Source organism: Schistocerca nitens, chromosome 4, assembly GCF_023898315.1.
Source record: "Schistocerca nitens isolate TAMUIC-IGC-003100 chromosome 4, iqSchNite1.1, whole genome shotgun sequence".
Classification (NCBI taxonomy): domain Eukaryota; kingdom Metazoa; phylum Arthropoda; class Insecta; order Orthoptera; family Acrididae; genus Schistocerca; species Schistocerca nitens.
Window position 1 is genome coordinate 944,726,406 of NC_064617.1, and position 19,646 is coordinate 944,746,051.

General features: G+C 43.0%; 1 protein-coding gene across 3 annotated transcripts in view; it reads left to right on the plus strand.

The window, feature by feature from the left end:
- The window catches only part of LOC126253605 (cuticle protein 65-like), a 76,301-nt gene that overhangs the window by 9,941 nt on the left and 46,714 nt on the right, over positions 1–19,646 (plus strand). Inside the window, exons 1-2 of one of the 3 annotated variants that reach the window (XM_049955055.1) lie at positions 12,114–12,237; positions 18,412–18,865. The exons of 1 other annotated variant lie outside the window; for it this stretch is intronic. In XM_049955055.1, coding sequence (XP_049811012.1) covers positions 12,226–12,237; positions 18,412–18,789 — 390 coding nt within the window. In that variant the 5' untranslated portion in view covers positions 12,114–12,225 and the 3' untranslated portion in view covers positions 18,790–18,865. Of the gene's footprint in view, positions 1–12,113; positions 12,238–18,411; positions 18,866–19,646 lie in introns of those variants that run through there. One more of the 3 variants, XM_049955057.1, reaches the window with a different exon arrangement.

Here is a 19,646-nt window from a genome sequence, read left to right on the forward strand (position 1 = left end):
GTTATGTATTCATGGTTTTTCCATATCAGTACAGAAAGTGAAACTATCAGTTCAATAGATTATATGGTTCTAAAATTTACTATATTATGCAGTGTTACTACGTGTTGTTTTGCATGAATGTACATCAACTTATACAGGGAAGAAACTCAGTTAATGGCTAATTAGGCTGGCGACCGTATTATTAACAAATTGGTAGCATCTGCTGTGCTTTCTTTTGTCCGTCCTGACGTGTAGTTGCATTTCGAACTTGCTTGACGCACCATTGTTATTACCGAGTGGGTGTAAGTCTGATTTGCCTCCATTCAGGTACACGCGGTCAATATCTATACAAAAATCCTGTCTCGTAAGGTAAACCCCACTCACTCACCATAGTACAGGCTTTAATGAGTATTGTGTGCCCCACGCGCACGTTACAAAGTAAATATCCTCGGAGTAGTGAAACAACTTAAATCACTTAACAAGGGAAGTCTTCTGGTCCAGACTGTATGCCAATTAGGTTACTTTCGCAGTATGCTGATGTATTAGCTCCATACTTAACAATCATATACAACCGTTCGCTCGACGGAAGATCCGTATCCAAACACTGGAAAGTTGCACATGTCACACCAATATTCAAGGAAGGGTATTGTGCTCGAACATAATGAATTACTTCGAAGAAAACAGTCTTTTGACACACAGTCAACATGGGTTTAGAAAACATCGTTCTTGTGAAACACAACTAGCTCTTTATTCACATGAAGTGCTGAGTGCTACTGACAGGGGACTTCAGATGGATTCCATATTTCTAGATTTCTAGATGGCTTTTGGCACTGTACCATACAAGCGGTTTATAGTGAAATTGCGTGCTTATGGAATATCGTCTCAGTTATGCGACTTGATTTGCGACTTCCTGTCAGAGAGGTCACAGTTCGGAGTAATTGACGGAAAGTCCTCGAGTAAAACAGAAGTGATTTCTGGCGTTCCCCAAGGTAGTGTTATAGGCCCTTTACTGTTTCTTATGTATATAAACGATTTGGGAGACAATATGAGCAGCCGTCTTCGGTTGTTTGCACATGGCAATGTCGTGTATCGACTAATAAAGTCATCAGAAGATCAAAACAAATTGCAAAACGATTTATAAGAAATATCGGAATGGTGTGAGAAGTGGAAGTTCACCTTAAATAACGAAAAGTGTGAGTGGTAAAAGGAATTCGTTAAACTTCGGTTACATGATAAATCAGTCTAATATAAAAGCTGTAAATTCAACTAAATACCTAGGTATTACAATTACGAACAACTTAAATTGGAAGGAAAACATAGAAAGAGTTGTGGGGAAGGCTAACCAAAGACTGTGTTTTATTGGCAGGACACCTAGAAAATGTAACAAACCTACTAAGGAGACTGCCTACACTAAGCTTGTCCGTCCTCTTTTAGAATATTGCTGCGCGGTGTGGGATCCTTATCAGATAGAATTGACGGAGTACATCGAAAAAGTTCAAAGAAAGGCAGCACGTTTTGTATTATCGCTAAATATGGGAGAGAGTGTCACAGAAATGATACAGAATTTGGGATGGACGTAATTAAAAGAAGGCGTTTTTCGTTGCGACGGAATCTTCTCATGAAATTCAATCACCAACTTTCTCCTCCGAATGCGAAAATATTTTATTGACGCCGACTTACATAGGGAGGAACGATCACCAAGGTAAAATAATGGAAATCAGAGCTCGTACGGAGAGATACAGGTGTTCCGTCTTCTCGCGCGCTATACGAGAGTGGAATAACATTGTGAAGGTGGTTCAATGAACCCTCTGCCAGGCACTTAAATGTGATTTCCAGAGTATTCATGTGGATGTAGATGTAGAAAAGTTTCCACAACGTTTCATTTTCCTACGACCATTCCTGTTTCATGTGGACCCTCTCACGTAGCGAAAGCTTACTCAAACCCACCATTTACAAGTAGGATATCATATTATGAAGCGAACACAGCCGTTTTTGTACCACTTCCTTACCAAGCCCAGCATCACCGAGCTAGGTGGCACAGTGGTAAGACAAAACTCAAATTCTGGAGGACGGAGGTTCAACTCTTGGTGAGGAAATCCAAGTTCAGGCAAATTTTGTGGTGGTTTACCTGAAACGAGTTCGATCTTTTGTACTGTGTCCTCCGCGTTATCTTAAACTCCGACCTGCCTTTCTACTAAGGCAAATTTACAGTTTGAGTCTTCTGTGTTCACTTGTAAGTGTATTTAAAAACTGTTTCAACAATTGATATGTTACCTACTTGTACACCTGCATCTATGCTCCAGGAGCAGCCTTATGGCGTGAGGCGGAGGGTAGTTCTGGTACCACTATACCTTTTCCTCTTCTCTCTTTCATTCGCGAATGGTGCAGGGGGAAGAACGACAGTCACTTCTGTATGAGGTCTGATTTCTCTGATTTTCTCGATGTTGTTATTCCACAACACTTGAGAGGAAGTAATCTGTTGCCTGTCCCTTATTGGAACGTACTCTCTCGGGATTTCAAAAGTAACCTCTCCGTGATAGACAACCCCTCTCTTGCGTCAAGTACCACAGGAGTATGTCCAACATCTCCGTTATGTCCTCTTAGCTGCTAAATGATCTCTTCACGACATTAACCATTGTTCATTACATCTTCTCTATTTCGTCTATTAATCAAATTTGCTATAGGTTCCAGACTGATAAGTGGTACTCAGAAATCGATCGAACACATGCTTTTTAAGCCACTTCTTTCGTGGTTGAATGATATTTCCTCGAAAATATTACAGTGAATTTCTTTCTGGCTTCTGCTTTTAACATCATTAGCTTCATGTGGCCATTCGTTTTAAAGTCGGCTCAGACCGTTACTCCTACCTATTTAACGGTTTTTACTGTTTGCAGCGATTTTCACCTCTAACATCGAGCATCAATGGATGTTCAGAATGAATGTTTCACTGTTTTCACGGAATGTACTCCAATATGAGACTTCCTGGCAGGTTAAAACTATGTGCCTGACTGGGACTAAGCCGAGGGCCTTTCCTTTGCCTTGGTAGGGCACATGCCTACGACAGGCAAACGTCCCGGGTTCTGATCCGACACATGGTTTTAATGCGCCAAGAAGTTTCAGTAACGGATATCTTCGACTCTTACCGCGCAATACGTTATGTTTATTTTTCGTTCAGGGTCAGCTACCAGACCCTGAAGCAATCACCGATAGATTTGTAATTAATCAATTTATATCACTTATAGTGAAATCAAAATCAACATGAATAATTTACTGGAAGCTGAAAGTATTTTACCACGTCACATTGTTCCTGTTTTCACATCTTTCGGACTTGCAGCTCTTGCATTTGCCGTGTTTGCAGCAACCCTTACTAGATTTTATGTCCGCTTGTTATGATAACGAGCTACATGTACAGGACAATGCACAAATGGTCCTGCAAAATCCTGTGAAATCAAGGTAATAACAAAAACAATCAAAAACTATCTTTACGTCTCATTTTCTAAGATTAATTATTGCTTAAAAATTTCTTCACGTTCTACCGTCTTGAGTAACGAAAACCCACCGGTGATGGCTCAGAGATGCGGAAACATGTGTGGGTAGCACGGAAAAACAGTGTCTTCCATAACAGGCAGACCTTATATCCACTAAGCCTGTTTTCAGACTTTACATTCCTTGTGCTAAAGTACAAGGCATTCCGTCTGACAACTGCACCCTTCCTTTTACACAAGCCGAATCGAGTGGGGAGTGGCGCAAAGGGTTTCTGGTTAGGAATATATGAGAGGAGATTCAAAGACCGGCGTTCGGATACAGACAAGGGGAATTTCCTGAAAACATTTGGTCAGAAACGTGGAATTGGGAATACTTTAGTTTCTGTTGCAACGCGTCTCGTGTAAAATTATGTAGGCTTAGTCTGTGCTTTCCATTTCTGTTAGTGTGTAAGACTGAAGGCTGATCATTAACGTATTTTTGTTTTATTGTTATATTTGATAAAGACAAAATTTCATTTACAGCATTTTGAAATTTATTAAAGTTTTTCGGCAGTGTCAGCTAGAATACATTCTGCAATTATCAGGTTTCAAATACAGAAAGCAAACGATTACCTAAAACATTCTCTAAAAACCAATTTCTGTAATAACAATTGAAAAGACATAAAAGGAAAGCAGTAGGCCTATTGAAGATATGAAACTGGATTTCAGTCTATCCCCCATTTAATTAGATTTGTACATGGAACAAACAGTATAGGAAATTAAGAGAAATTTAGCAAAGCAATTAATGTTCAGACGAAAGAGCTAACAACTTTCACGTTTGCTGTCGACATTGCAGTTTTGTCAGATTCGGCAAAGAGCAAGCGAAAACTCAAGTATCAGTTAAGCGTGATAGATAGCATCTTGAAAAGTGAGGGTAAGAGTAAAATCAAAGAAGGTAAAACAAGGATATGGAGTGGAGTTCAACTAAATCAGATGATGATGGCATTAGATTAGGAAAGAAACAATAAAGACATGTTAGGAATTTTTTTTCTGAAAGTACTTCCCTGGAGCGTAGCGATGCAGGGAAGTGAAATGTGGACGATTAGCAGTACAGGCAAGATGAGTGAAGATTAGATACATCGGATAACCAATGAAGAGGTACTGATTCTAGTTGTGGGAAAAAAAAGTCTTTCATATTATACTTGACTGATAGAAGGGATAGATTGACAGGTCACATCATGACTCATGAAGGAATAGTTAAGGTGTAAGAAAGTGTAAAGAGTAATAACTGTACAATGACATTTATGTTTGACTTCAATAAACAGCTTCAAATGAATATCCATTCTGATAGCTATACAGAGACTTGAAACCAGAAAAGCATGTGGTGTAAAGAAAACAACAACATATGAAAAACAGTGAGGAAGAAAATAAATCTTGACATAATTGGAGTTTTGAAGAAATATACAGAATTCTAGTTACAAAGAAAACGAAAATTAAATTTTGAAGAATCACACATTTTCATAAAAATGAAGTAACACGCGTTTAAAAATGTTCTGTCACTGAATTACTATTTAAAAGTCAATATGCATTAAAGTACACATGTGCATGGTTGACATCTCCTTTTATCGTCGAGAACGAAAAACCTAGATAGACGTTTGATGAGGCCACTCGAATGTGGTGTGTGACTCGATTCATTGTGAGAAGAAAAAACGTACAAAAACTTAACTCCGTTACAAATCTCAAAAAATGGCTAACAAGGTATGCACAACAATATGTACACAAAAGAAACAACAAGTTGAAAATAGCTTTACTGCTGATTAAATGCGTTCAAGCAGGAAACAGCTGACGATGAACCAACTTTGTGGCCTCTTTCAAAAAGCCTGACGACAGACATCAAATAATTGCGACAGAAGCTGTCACTGGCTCTGGGTGAAACCATAAGATGTGTGACACAGAACTTACAAAAACACATGCAGGTTGCTGCGTGTTTCATTGGTACCTAAGAATGAGGTCCAACTCCTTTGCAAACCATTAGCGCAAAGCATTAGACCTTGAGCTGCCAGGTCAATCTGAAGTCCGAATCAGTTGCTTCAGAAGTCCATCAAAAAAATTATCTTTCTCGGAAACAACGACGTTTGGCAGCTGATTCTAAAATATTCTAAAATTAAATAGATATAACGTGGTGCCCGTAAGTAGATGAAAATATCTGATATAGCTTGACCGGGCTATCGACAATTAGCCTCTGGAATTAGTTGCATGCAACTCATTTCTGTCCGGAGTGGTTTTGTATTGAGGAGCGCATATTTACAACTTCCGCTACTTGAGTTGGCCCCCATGAGAAACGAGAGGTCGTACGACAACGAAACTTTGTGGAACCACTTGTAAGGACCTCCGGAAAAGAAACAATGAATAAACCATTGAAAGAAACACATTTTAATTTCCGCTTGAGAGGTTCAAATGGCTCTAAGCACTATGTGACTTAACATCTGAGGTCATCAGTCCCCTCGACTTCGAACTACTTAAACCTAACTAAACTAAGGACATCACACACATCCATGCCCGAGACAAGATTCGAACCTGCGACTGTAGCAGCAGCGCGGTTCGGGACTGAAGTGCCTAGAACCGCTCGGCCACAGGGGCCGGCTCCGCTTGAGAGGGTGCAAGATATCCTGTTCCAGTTCGGTGGTTGATCCTTCAACTCAGTTTTTTATTACAGACGCCAACCGGCTCTCTGACCGAACACACTGAGCTACCGTGCCGGCTAAACATCTCAGCGGCCCGGTCTGTAACGAATCGTGGGTTGCGGGTTGCCCACCCGTGCTCTGCAGGGTCATACAGCCACGACATGTAACTTTAGCCAGGAAATGGTCTTGTTTGCAGAAACACAGGTGTAAGCACGGACAATGCGAAGACGACTGGAACAGTCACGGACTGTCTGAACGGCAACCGCTGTTCCGTCTTCCCGAAGCGTGGCAACATAGGCAGGCACCGACAGTGCTCCGGCTAACGACAGCACTGCACACAGTAATGTCAGCACGTCGTCTTTTCAGACTCGTTCCAGTTCTGCGTGCAACATCACGATGAAAGTTTCCACATATGGGGTCTCCGAGAAGAAGGAACGTTTTCACGTTGCTTTCGTCATCGTCACAGGGGACCAGCATCTGGCGTGATGGTGTGGGTGCCAGTTGGTACACAACCCGATCCCGTCTAGTTCTCTTAACCAGCGATATGGACAACATCCGTTGCATTTATGACGTGCGAAGGACATCGGCTCAGCCGTGCCTTTCAGATCTCCATGAAAGTCTTAACGAGATGATGGAAACCATCAGCTTCTTTGCTGCGCTGACCAACCCTGATACAGTGATCAACAGGTACCCTGGTCAGCACGTTCGCCAGATCTCTCACCCGCTGGAAAATGTGGACATGAAGTACCGATATACGAGTACGCCGCCACCCACTATGACTGCTGAACTCTGGCACAAAGTTGAAGCAGAGTGCAGTGACGTTACGGTATCTGTATTCGCAGTACAGACTCAGTTCGACTCGCTGCTTTGGTGGGTTATAGCACCTGCTTCTGTTAGACAAAGCAGCTCTGTATACCTAATTTCACACCATGTACACTATGTGATCAAAAGCATCCGGACACACCCCAAAAATATACGTTTTTCATATTAGGCGCATTGTACTGCCGCCTACTACCAGGTACTCCATATCAGCGACCTCCGTAATCATCGCGAGAGAGCAGAATGGGGCGCTCAGCGGAACTCCTAAACATTCCTAGGTTCACTGTTTCCGATGTGATAGCGAAGTGGAAACGTGAAGGGACACGTACAGCACAAAATCGCACAGGTCGACCTTCTCTGGTGACTGACAGAAACCGCCGACAGTTGAAGAGGGTCGTAACGCGTAATAGGCAGACGCCTATCCAGACCATCGTACAGGATTTCCAAACTGCATCGGGATCCACTGTAAGTACTATGACAGTTAGGTGGGAGGTGAGAAAACTTGGATTTCATGGTCGAGCGGCTGCTCATAAGCCACAGATCACGCCGCTAAATGCCAAACGACGCCTCGCTTGGTGTAAGGAGCGCAAACATTGGACGACTGAACACTGGAAAAACGTTTTATAGAGTGACGAATCATGGTACACGGTAACCTCCCCATATTAAACTAATATGAATAATATTCACATTTAGCGTAACTACCCAACAGTTAAAATATGTATAGCATTGACATTTAGTGTAACCTCCCAACAGATAAATTATATAATAACCTCCCAATAGTAAAAAATGTAATTATATAATTCACATTCAGTGTAACTGCCCAACAGATGCACTCCGTAACCTACCAATAATACAATGTGACTAACCTCTCGATAAAAATTGTCGCTCACTTATAACCTTTCAATAATGACTGTGAAATTAAACTGGTAAATTTTGAACGTCAGCAGCGCTACGTCATGGTCCTGAAAGATCATTCTGAATAAATTGAAAATTCTTACCTCAATAAGATCGCCGGATAACGCGTATATATCTGCTCCTATAAGAAATTTTTCTGGCACAGCTCAGTGCAATGCTGGCCGATAGATTTGTCTTGTATAAAAAGAAACAAATGGTTTTTCTTTGCAATAATCAGGACGAACATGGATTGGAGAAATTAGTGAAATCTTTAAATTTAGTTGAATGATTGTCAAAAGTTAATTTTTATAAGAATGGCTCTGAGCACTATGGGACTCAACTTGTGCGGTCATTAGTCCCCTTGAACTTAGAACTAGTTAAACCTAACTAACCTAAGGACATCACACACATCCATGCTCTAGGCAGGATTCGAACCTGCGACCGTAGCGGTCTCGCGGTTCCAGACTGCAGCGCCCAGAACCGCACGGCCACTTCGGCCGGCAATTTTTATAAGAAAGATTATTATTATTAAGAGATTTCTTTTTAAAAGCATTTACATGGGACCTGATATAACACTACTACATATGCGTGAGGCTTCTTTTACCTTATGCTACAACGCTCAGGCACCGCCATCGCTCCACACGACCGGCGGAGCCAACACGATACACCAGGCTGCTAGCTACTACTTACTCCTACTACCACACAGTTCCTATTGCATACAACACTGCTCTCTGGTCCGAGATTCTCTTACAGCTTACATATCGCAGGCAGCACGAGCAATCCATTGAAATTACATCTGCTCGAGTGCACTAGCAACAAATTCCTTAATCATGGACCTCTTACAACACAATGTGGCGATCCTATGACAGGGTGTGGGTATGGTGAATGCCTGGTGAACGTCATCGGCCAGCGTGTGTAGTGCCAACAGTAAAATCCGGGGCGGTGGTGTTACAGTGTGGTCGCGTTTCTCACGGAGGGGGCTTGCACCCCTTGTTGTTTTGCGTGGCACTATCATAGCACAGGCCTACACTGATGTTTTAAGCACTTTCTTGCTTCCCACTGATGAAGAGCAATTCGGAGATGCTGATTGCATCTTTGAACACGTTCGGATACCTGTTCGTAATGCACGGCCTGTGGCGGCGTGGTTACAAGTCAATAACATCCCTGTAATGGACTGTACTGCACAGAGTCCTGACCTGAATTTATAGAACATCATTGGGATGTTTTGGAACGCCGGCGTCGTGCCAGGCCTCACCGACCAACATCGATACCTCTCCTCAGTGCAGCACTCCGTGAAGAATGGGCTGCCATTCCCCAAGAAACCTTCCAACATCTGACTGAACGTATGCCTGCGAGAGTGGAAACTGTGATCAAACACCATACTGAATTCCAGCGATACCGATGGAGAGCGCCTCGAACTTGTATAATTTTCAGCCAGGTGTCCGGATACTTCTGATCACATAGTGTATGTCCCCAAATATCCTACACATTGAACCACGTACTCTTGCTAAAGTTCTGTGTGAGCACAATAATTAAACTTTCATTACTTGCTATTCTCTCAAGTGTTACAGAATGGTCAGAAAAGCAGCGTATTTAACACACTAGGCGCATCTTGTTCTGTAACGTTATTACTGTAAGGGGCTATAAAAACGTTTCCTTTTGAGGATGCTGTTACATCGTGTGTGCAACCCGGCACGACGGCGTTGTGGGTTTATAAGAACCTACATTTAGAGAAGTGGTTAGTGTGGCCTTCAGAGGAAAACGTTTCTAGTTTTCAGCTATCTTCAGTTGATGCAGTAGTGTTCATCATTATGTCTGCACTGACTGCACTTTTAATGGTACAGCTGGATTTTAGTCTATGTCCAGCAGCTCCTTGTTGTACCTACTTTTGAGCCCAAGAAATCGAGCACAATTTTAAGAAGGGGTAAATAGACTGAGGGCATAAATTGAAGTTTATATTAGGGAGGCCTTTAGACTAGAGTAGTCCGTGCATATACGGTACCTACACTGCTACAGTGGTGTAATGACTGCCTCATCTGCGCACTAACGGAAAGCAGTCCACGTCCACTTTCTCGAATCTGACGTTCAGTCAGCGTGGTATATCACAGTGAATGGCAAACACGTTAACCGATATCGACTGCATCGCATCCACCTAGCCGAAAAATTCAAATGCCTCTGAGCACTATGGGACTTAACTTCTGAGGTCGTCAGGCCCCTAGAACTTAGAACTACTTAAACCTAACTAACCTAACGACATCACACACATCCATGCCCGAGGCAGGATTCGAACCTGTGACCGTAGCGGCAGCGCGGTTCCAGACTGTAGCGCCTAGAACCGGCCGGCAAACACCCACTTAGATCGACATCCACACCCCCTTATTCCCGGAGGAACTGGATCTGTGGCCGCATGATCCGTTATCTTTTCAATTCTGGCCGTAAGTGATTGATAGGATATTGGAATTATCTCAACGAACGACACTGCTCCTAACATGCAACCCACACTATCAGTAATACTTCTCCAATTTCTTAGAGAGCACGTTTAATGATCCGCCTCGCAGCTGGAACGTCCAAGCCATGAGAAGCTGAAGACCGATCTGAACCTATCCGAAACGAACCTAAGCGATGAAGGAATCTACACCCTCTGAACGACAAGACACGTTTGGAAGTGCTAGCTGACGCAGAACCCGCAACTCAAGGCGCTCATATGTATCACCGAAACTAATTATGTTTAATTTTCATGGATCCCCTGCGGTTTCCTTCCCTTTATGCCTTCTCACCTTCTCCTAACTCTAGGTCAGTTATACTGGGAGTAGACTAGATAGGAGCCAACGCCTGTAGTGGGTTCTTTTTTTTTTTTTTTTTTACTTAGGCACAAAGTGGGGGGTGGCAATTTTTCTTCCTTTCTTTAAAACCTTTTCTACCCCCCAGAGGAAGATCAAAAAAGAAAAAGTAAGCAGGAGACCCAAGTTCAAGTCCTGGCTGGGGCACAAGTTTTACTTCATTTCTTAGCTTCTGTCGTTATGGCATACACACATATGTTTCCTCACTTATACTGCTGCAACACGCCATTCGCCATGTGGCCGACACATTTGAAATGACTGCTGTTACGCAGTCATCTTGTCTGTCCAAAGTTATACACACCTAAGTACGAGTTTTGCCGTCACAGTGTAGTGTGCTCATACACTTCCGTGTTCATGTCGACAGATGTTAAATCATTCAAGGTAATCAAATTTGTAGATGTAGGTCCCTTTTAAAAGACATTTGTTCCCTCTTCGTTAAACACTGTCATTATTTTCGGATCTTTACTATATGGATCATTAAATGTTTAACTTTATAAAACATCCAACTTCTTGAGTTGCCATTAGTCCAAATGGCTCTGAGCAGTATGGGACTTAACTTCTGAGGTCATCAGTCCCCTAGAACTTAGAACTACTTAAACGTAACTAACCTAAGGACCTCACTCACATCCATGCCCGAGGTAGGATTCGAACCTGCGACCGTAGCGGTCGCGTGGTTCCAGACTGTAGCGCCTACAACCGCTCGGCCACCCCGTCCGGCTGCCTTTAGTCGTAAAAATTTGTAATATGTCTAGTTTTTCCTGTAAGTGTGCTGTTGTTAGCTGTAGACTGCATCAGAAAATCAATTATGAGAAAACTAACGAGAATGGAAAAAATAAATCATCCTTGTTTTCAACGATGGTGACTTCAACGATTACAGAAATCACCGAGGGACAGTCGAAAAGTGGCTGAAATGACAATGTGGGTTCAAAATACGTATCAGTCATATGTGCCTTTAAAATCACCGTCATTCTATCATCGGATAAAATCAAAAAGGAAGAAAACTGAGGAACTCTAATAATTCTTAAGTTTCTTTCTGTAATTCAACTATTCTCATTCCGACACTGGACTGCTTTTCCTTTGGTGGCAACCATCCGTCATGCGTCGCCCACTCTAAAGATGATACCACATCCGAAGAGCACAGCCCCTCTGCCTTTCATTTTCACTTACACCCACTGACCCCCCCCCCCACACACATATATACATACACACACATATATACATACACAGAGGTACGGTGAGAATTAGGCTCGTATAACTAAACCTCAGCCTAAATAAAGTAAATACAGTACTATTTTATGTAAAAACCATTCTCTTAGATTGGACGCGTTTCCCTCGTTTCACAGCAAGGTCAAATTCCATTACGCGAATACTGGCCCATTCTTCACTGCCCGCCGTCGCTATCGGGGCGTGTCACTTGAAGGACGTCGCTGCTGGAAGGACGCTGGTGCTGTCCTTTCACACGCTCGCTTCTGGTATATATGGCTGACGGGCGCGTCGTTCTGGCGCAGTTGACAGTTGGTACCGTCCAAAGTCCACACTGCAGCCATGAAACTCCTGGTGAGTGTCACTTAGCTCTATGTAATGGATATATCACGACTGTCCACCTTTTGTGCCTTAGTTCCATTAAAACAATATTCATAATGTAGTAAACCTTCTGTAGTCTGTCTTACATTGTACTAAATCCGGCGGAGGTTCGAGTCCTCCCTTGGGCATGGGTGTGTGTGTTTGTTCTTAGGATAATTTAGTTTAAGTAGTGTGTAAGCTCAGGGACTGATGACATTAGCAGTTAAGTCCCATAAGATTTCACACACATTTGAACTACAGCTGGTATTACAGTTTACTTAGCGATTACTTTATAATGTCTGGAACTAAATAATGTCATTTCTCTGCAGTGGCATTGCCAGTCGGGCACAAACTTTGGTTATAATAAATCGGTAGTATATAGGCGATAGTATAGTAGTGAATACGGGAAGCACATGCAACATTCACGATATTCAACATGAAGTGAAGAGCAACATTGATTATTATTTAACTTTATATATCATACAAAGGAAGCGGACCTCGGGGAAGATCAGTTTGGATTCCGTAGAAATGTTGGAACACGTGAGGCAATACTAACCTTACGACTTATCTTAGAAGGAAGATTAAGAAAAGGCAAACCTACGTTTCTAGCATTTGTAGACTTAGAGAAAGCTTTTGACAACGTTAACTGGAATACTCTCTTTCAAATTCTGAAGGTGGCAGGGGTAAAATACAGGGAGCGAAAGGCTATTTACAATTTGTACAGAAACCAGATGCCAGTTATAAGAGTCGAGGGGCATGAAAGGGAAGCAGTGGTTGGGAAAGGAGTGAGACAGGGTTGTAGCCTCTCCCCGATGTTATTCAATCTGTATATTGAGCAAGCAGTAAAGGAAACAAAAGAAAAATTCGGAGTAGGTATTAAAATTCATGGAGAAGAAGTAAAAACTTTGAGGTTCGCCGATGACATTGTAATTCTGTCAGAGACAGCAAAAGATTTGGAAGAGCAGTTGAACGGAATGGACAGTGTCTTGAAAGGAGGATATAAGATGAACATCAACAAAAGCAAAACGAGGATAATGGAATGTAGTCGAATTAAGACGGGTGATGCTGAGGGGATTAGATTAGGAAATAAGACACTTAAAGTAGTAAAGGAGTTTTGCTATTTAGGGAGTAAAATAACTGATGATGGTCGAAGTAGAGAGGATATAAAATGTAGACTGGCAATGGCAAGGAAAGCGTTTCTGAAGAAGAGAAATTTGTTAACATCGAGTATAGATTTAAGTGTCAGGAAGTCGTTTCTGAAAGTATTTGTATGGAGTGTAGCCATGTATGGAAGTGAAACATGGACGATAACCAGTTTGGACAAGAAGAGAATAGAAGCTTTCGAAATGTGGTGCTACAGAAGAATGCTGAAGATAAGGTGGGTAGATCACGTAACAAATGAGGAGGTATTGAATAGGATTGGGGAGAAGAGAAGTTTGTGGCACAACTTGACTAGAAGAAGGGATCGTTTGGTAGGACATGTTTTGAGGCATCAAGGGATCACAAATTTAGCATTGGAGGGCAGCGTGGAGGGTAAAAATCGTAGAGGGAGACCAAGAGATGAATACACCAAGCAGATTCAGAGGGATGTAGGTTACAGTAGATACTGGGAGATGAAGAAGCTAGCACAGGATAGAGTAGCATGGAGAGCTGCATCAAACCAGTCTCAGGACTGAAGACCACAACAACAACAACATCATACAAAGATGCTAAACAATATGAATCTTGAACATAATTAAATTATGTACATGTCTGAGAGAAAGAGTCATTGCTTTCCCAAATGTTAGTCGTTTAGTGGATATCTTTAACCCCATCATTGTTATTTTCTGTTTCTGTGCTGAATTGTACTAAACAGTTCTTCAGATCGCACTTCATATCATACCACCGATTGTCGCCAGCAAACCATGATCCTCGCCGCGACACTGAGGCTTGCATGTTTAACCAATACAGACAACCGTTGCGTTAGTGCAGAATCATTGGAGAGATTAGTTTTGTGGCGGCGTTCGTAGCGACAAACAATTCGCTGTAGGAACGGCTTACGAAGTCAACGCCCACTTTTAATAGCGGGCCGACCGGTCCGCTGGAACAGTGAACAGAAAGATGAAAACCCAAACACTCTGATTAAATAAAAGTCGGTACTCATCTTTATTAACGAAGATACAGAAACACAGTAGTGAACTCCGTGTCTGCAGAGATCTGTCTAGTTCGAGTCGGAGCGGCTAGGTCAGCGTCGGCTGACGACAAACGACAACTCTGCTGCGATGAACACACAACTCACTAGCAAGTACACAATTAGGTGGCGAGTATACAACTGAGCGGCGAATACAGAACTGTCCTAGCGCTCGCGACTCCAGCGCTTAAGAAACCAGAAGCCAGCGGTGGCGCGCGCAGATTTGCGGCCATTTCCTGTCTCGCTGGCGCTGCTTATGCGGACGGCGTCCGGACTTTGATGCTGCCAACCTTTTGGCAGCGGGCTCGGGTGGCAGTACTGGCTAGGATACAACAATTAGAGTAAAATGTTGATCATGAAAAGCCTGCAGTACAGTGCATAGTATCCGGTGCAACAGTCTTGAGGACTGATCGTGTCTTGTAACATCAGCCTACATGGATTATATTAGGGCCGATCGAGAAGTATCCATTTAGGACTTCGCTGCAGCGTTTGCGCAACGTAGCACGAGTCCAGTGCGGGTATATAAGCACCAACATGTTGGCAAGCGGTTAGTGTGGCTTTCACCTTTACGAGCGCAAGTGGCAAATGTGGAAATGTGAGTTATGACGTCATTACCAAATGTATCCAAACGGGACCCACACGCTGTAGCTAGTTTTTTCTGCGATGCCAAACGACAAATACCAGCAGACATCCATCGGAGAACGATGAATGTGTGTGGGACAGAGCGTCCGTCGGAGACGATCGCCGTGGAATGGTGCGCCGTGGTGATGAAGGTTCGACGCGAGAGCTGGTCGATCCGAGAGGCCAGCCTGATCCATTACAGACAAGTGGAACACACTCAGGCACCCGCCCTGTAGTTCCGATCTCTTCCAAAGCGATTACCACGCCTTAGGTCTCTTAAGAAAGGTCTTGAAGTGTCGACGATTTCTGTGAGACCAGAATGTGCAGCTGGCAGTTGCGGTTTTTTTCAAGAAGCAAGACATAGTTTCTTACCAAACTTTTATCTTCAACCTCGTGTGTGGGTGAGATTGCGTAAATTCTCACCCTTATCTTGGTGATTATCATATCGATTCTGGACTGTACAGCCTTCGAATGGAAACTTTTTGATCACACCTCACGGTATATACTATGACGACACTGTCGCCGTGAAATTCCCCCATTACATTCACCACTGTCGCATGGTGTAATGATGATGGTATCGATGTGGATAAAATAATCTGAAGAACAATTTCCCCCATTCCCCTCCCCCGTCCTCCAGATCATAAGCAGTAACTACTCAGAACTGTGTCGTGAGAAGCAAAAATGTGTAAGACGTTCTGTGAGGCAGTGCGCGAAATATCCTTCCACCATCTTGGTGGGTTAGAAAATGGAGGAAGAGGAATGGATCATAAGGTTGATGAGAAATCATGAAGTATGGTGATACGAAGCTCGGAATTTCTGACCAAGGAAGTATGACATCATGAACAGAAGTCCTAAATATGGCTATTGGTGGAGCTGATTTGATAAGGAACAAGAAAATAGGAACACAGGTGAACTACAATCAAACGGATTACCACAGGTGATAATAGACACAAAGCTACAACCAACTACATTAGTACATGTACACATTCCTACTAAATCTACATATGGTGGAACTACTGAACGAATGTTTGATAGGATAAAATAAATTATTCAGAATGTTGGGAGTCACGGCAATTTAAATGTAACAGAAGCTTGGGATTCGATTTTACAAAAAGAAGAAGGGTGAAATATGTAGGAGAACATAGGCTGGGGGAAAGCAACGAAGAGGTAGAATTCTGCACAAAAAAAAACCGTCAGTTTAACAATCATGAAAGAAGTTTTTTTATGTCCATCCTTTTGACTGGAGGTCTTGGGGACCACAGCCGTTGACTGTTGTAAGAAAATGAAACTTCTACAACCGTCTTTACGATCTTATTTATTGTGTAGCTATCAGTTTCGGCGCTTCAGTGCGCCATCTGCAGGCCGTAATTAATACTGCAAGGGTAACACGATCCATATACACACCGCATCAGTGGCCAGCGTAACTGGTAACGCAGACCATCTGCAAACTTTGGTGACAGCACTCCAACCATCGACTCCCAATTGACTGGTGAAATAGTTGATGGCTGGAGTGCTGTCACCAAAGTTTACAGGTAGTCTAAGACAATTATCGTGGCTACTCATGCTGTGTGTATGTGAATCGTGTTAACCCCTTCAGCATCAACTACGGCATGCAGATGGCTCATCGAAGAGCCAAAACTGGTGGTTAGACAATAAATAAGATCATAAGAACAGCTGCAGGCGTTTTATTTCTTACAATCACGAAAAAAGTTTTACCCATGCATGAGACCAGTAGAAACCGGATGTTAATGTTATGTAATGTTACTTAGAGATTTAGGGTCTTGATTTTAAGCGGTGAATCGCTCCCAAGAGCTCTTGTTCCAAACGCAGTAAGCATAAGCACACGTGAATGACACAGACAACAACATGTACGAGGGGGGGGGGGTCGAAAAGATTTTAGCCTAACAAATAAAGAATGACAGTAATTTCATAATACCAATTTATTTTAGAGTATAATACCTGTGTAAACTAATACACTTATCGGCACGCTCTGACAACTTCTGCAAACCATTCAAATAAAAGGTCTTCGATCTCGAGTCCAACCGACCGTTCACAGCATCAATCACTGCATCATCATTGTCAAATCGTCGTCCTTTGAGGTCTTTTGTTAGGTTTAGGAAAAGATAAAAAGTCTGATCGAGCCAAATATGGAGAATGCGGCGGATGACGTCAATTCGAACCCGGAGTCACGCAGAACTTCCAGTGTTGCGAGGGCTTCGTGCGCTGGTGCATTGCCATGATGCAAAAGGTTTTTTTTTCCTATCTCTTCTCTCAAACGGCGCAGTATCGTACAGTATTATGATGAACTGATAGTTACGCACTTTTGCAAGTAATCCACCGTAATTACCCCTTCTGAATCCGAGATGCCTTCATCTTACCGGCTATTTGCAACCGGAATTTTATGGGGTAAAGAATGAAGGATGTTTTAATTGTTGTGACTGTTGTTTTGTCTCAGGATCAAAGAAGCGAACCTACATTTCGTCCATTGTCACATGCCTTCCAAGAAAGCCGTCTTCCTCCGCTTCAAATTGGCGGACGATTTCTTCACAACACTGCAAAAATGGTTCAAATGGCTCTGAGCGCTATGGGACTTAACATCTGAGGTCATAAGTGCCCTAGAACTTAGAACTACTTAAACCTAACTAACCAAAGGACATCACACACATCCATGCCCGAGGCCGGATTCGAACCTGCGACCGTAGCAGTCGCGCGCCTAGAACCGCTCGGCCACCGCGGCCGGCCACAACAACGCACACGCTCCCGTCTCGGATCTGCATTCAAGTCTTTCGGAACCCACAGAGATGAAACTTCGCGCATTTCCAAAATATCCACAACAATGTCATTAGCACGCCCATGGGAGATTCCAAATGTGATTACAATGTGCTGTAACGTTGTTCGACGATCCTGAAAAACGGTATCGTGAATTGCAGCCACTGTTTCATCAGTAGCTACGGTGACAGGCGCACTCGTTTTTCACGTTTGAAGTTGGACACTCGGTTATGCACTGTTGCGTAAGACGGAGCACTTTCCGTAAGTGTATTCCGCACGTCCTCTGCAATTCCCTCTGGCTTCATTCCATATAAATGAAGATGTTCAATCACAGCGCAGTTCTTCATTCACTCGATATTCGCAGTTTTCTTGTACTAATGTATATGCATCTTAGCGGCAAAACTATCGAAGCCGGAGCCGCGAAATTTGATTTCATAACCACAAATGGCCACCATAAAAGTAGGTGTTGTTGTTTGTGCGAGACATTACGGTAACCTTCCCGAATCAGAAACTTTAGGGCGGCCTCTCGTATAATACGCTACAATCCGTTGCATTTTGTTTGTGCTAATCATGGGATTCAAAGACGTGTTTCACGCTGTGTTCTGCAGATCGTGTTGAGCACCGTCCTGGCCGCTGCTGTAGCCGCCCCCAAGCCCGGCTACCTGGGCGCCGCCCACGGCGTCGTCGCCGCCGCCCCGGCTGTGCTCGCCGCCCCAGCAGTGATCGCCGCCCACGCCGTGCACCCTGGCTACGCCGCCTACGGCCCGGCCCACATTGCCGTCCGCTCTGACGGCTACCTGCTGGACACCCCTGACGTCGCTGCCACGAGGGCCGCCCACCTGACCGCCGTCGCCCAGACGCAGGTCCGCGACGCCCACATCAATGGCGCTGCCGCCCACGCCGCCCTCGCAGCCCCCGCTCTGCTCGGAGCGCACGGACTGGCGTATGGACACGGTCTTGCGTACGGACATGGATATCATGGTTGACATTATGGATGGAAAACACTAGCTGTTATGTGATATAATTTCTATATTTATATACAAAATAGCGTGCAAATGACAAGTTGTCTTTCTTTCACCCCAACTTCTCATTTCCTAATAATCTTTGAAATTATAAATCGTGTCAAGAACCTTGGATATTGTACAGCTGGGAAGAAAAACAAATAACGTATTTGTTAAACAGCTGTAAGAGACGAAACGGGATGTTTCGATTTGCGAATCATTTGGAGGTTGAAATCTGATGCAACGAATGATTTTAATTGATATCTAAAGACAGCAAAAAACAGTAAAGTCTATTTAAGTAATAGGCCATCGTATGATTTAGACAGGGTGGCATGCTCTTAGTGTTAGTAGATTTTTTGGATAACTACAAATGAACTAATAACATCTTTCAGAATAATATTTGGGACAGACTGCTGAGTTCAAGAACGATCAGAATTCGGCATAAAACGAAGGCCAAATATAGGAATTTAAATTCGAGGGTAACCTTGTGATACCTGTTGTCTATTTCGATCACAGCCACTACACGATTCACGATAAATAAAAATGTTTTAATTTCAATTGTTGACTTCGTAAGACCAAAAAAGGACTTAAAGAGATAAGGGCGACCATGAATTTATTGTTTATTACCTATTTGTGAATTTATGATACAATGATATATATGGTATATTTTCATATTTTTTACATGTGTTGTGTCTTTATTTACTCCGTATTCGTCATCAGATGGAAATTAAATTTGTTGTCCTGCATGTCTCATCTCACAAGTACTTCAAGTTACAATATCTGTAGACATAATTCTGTTTTCTCACGATCATTTAGTTATTTATTTGGTAGTAATACTATTG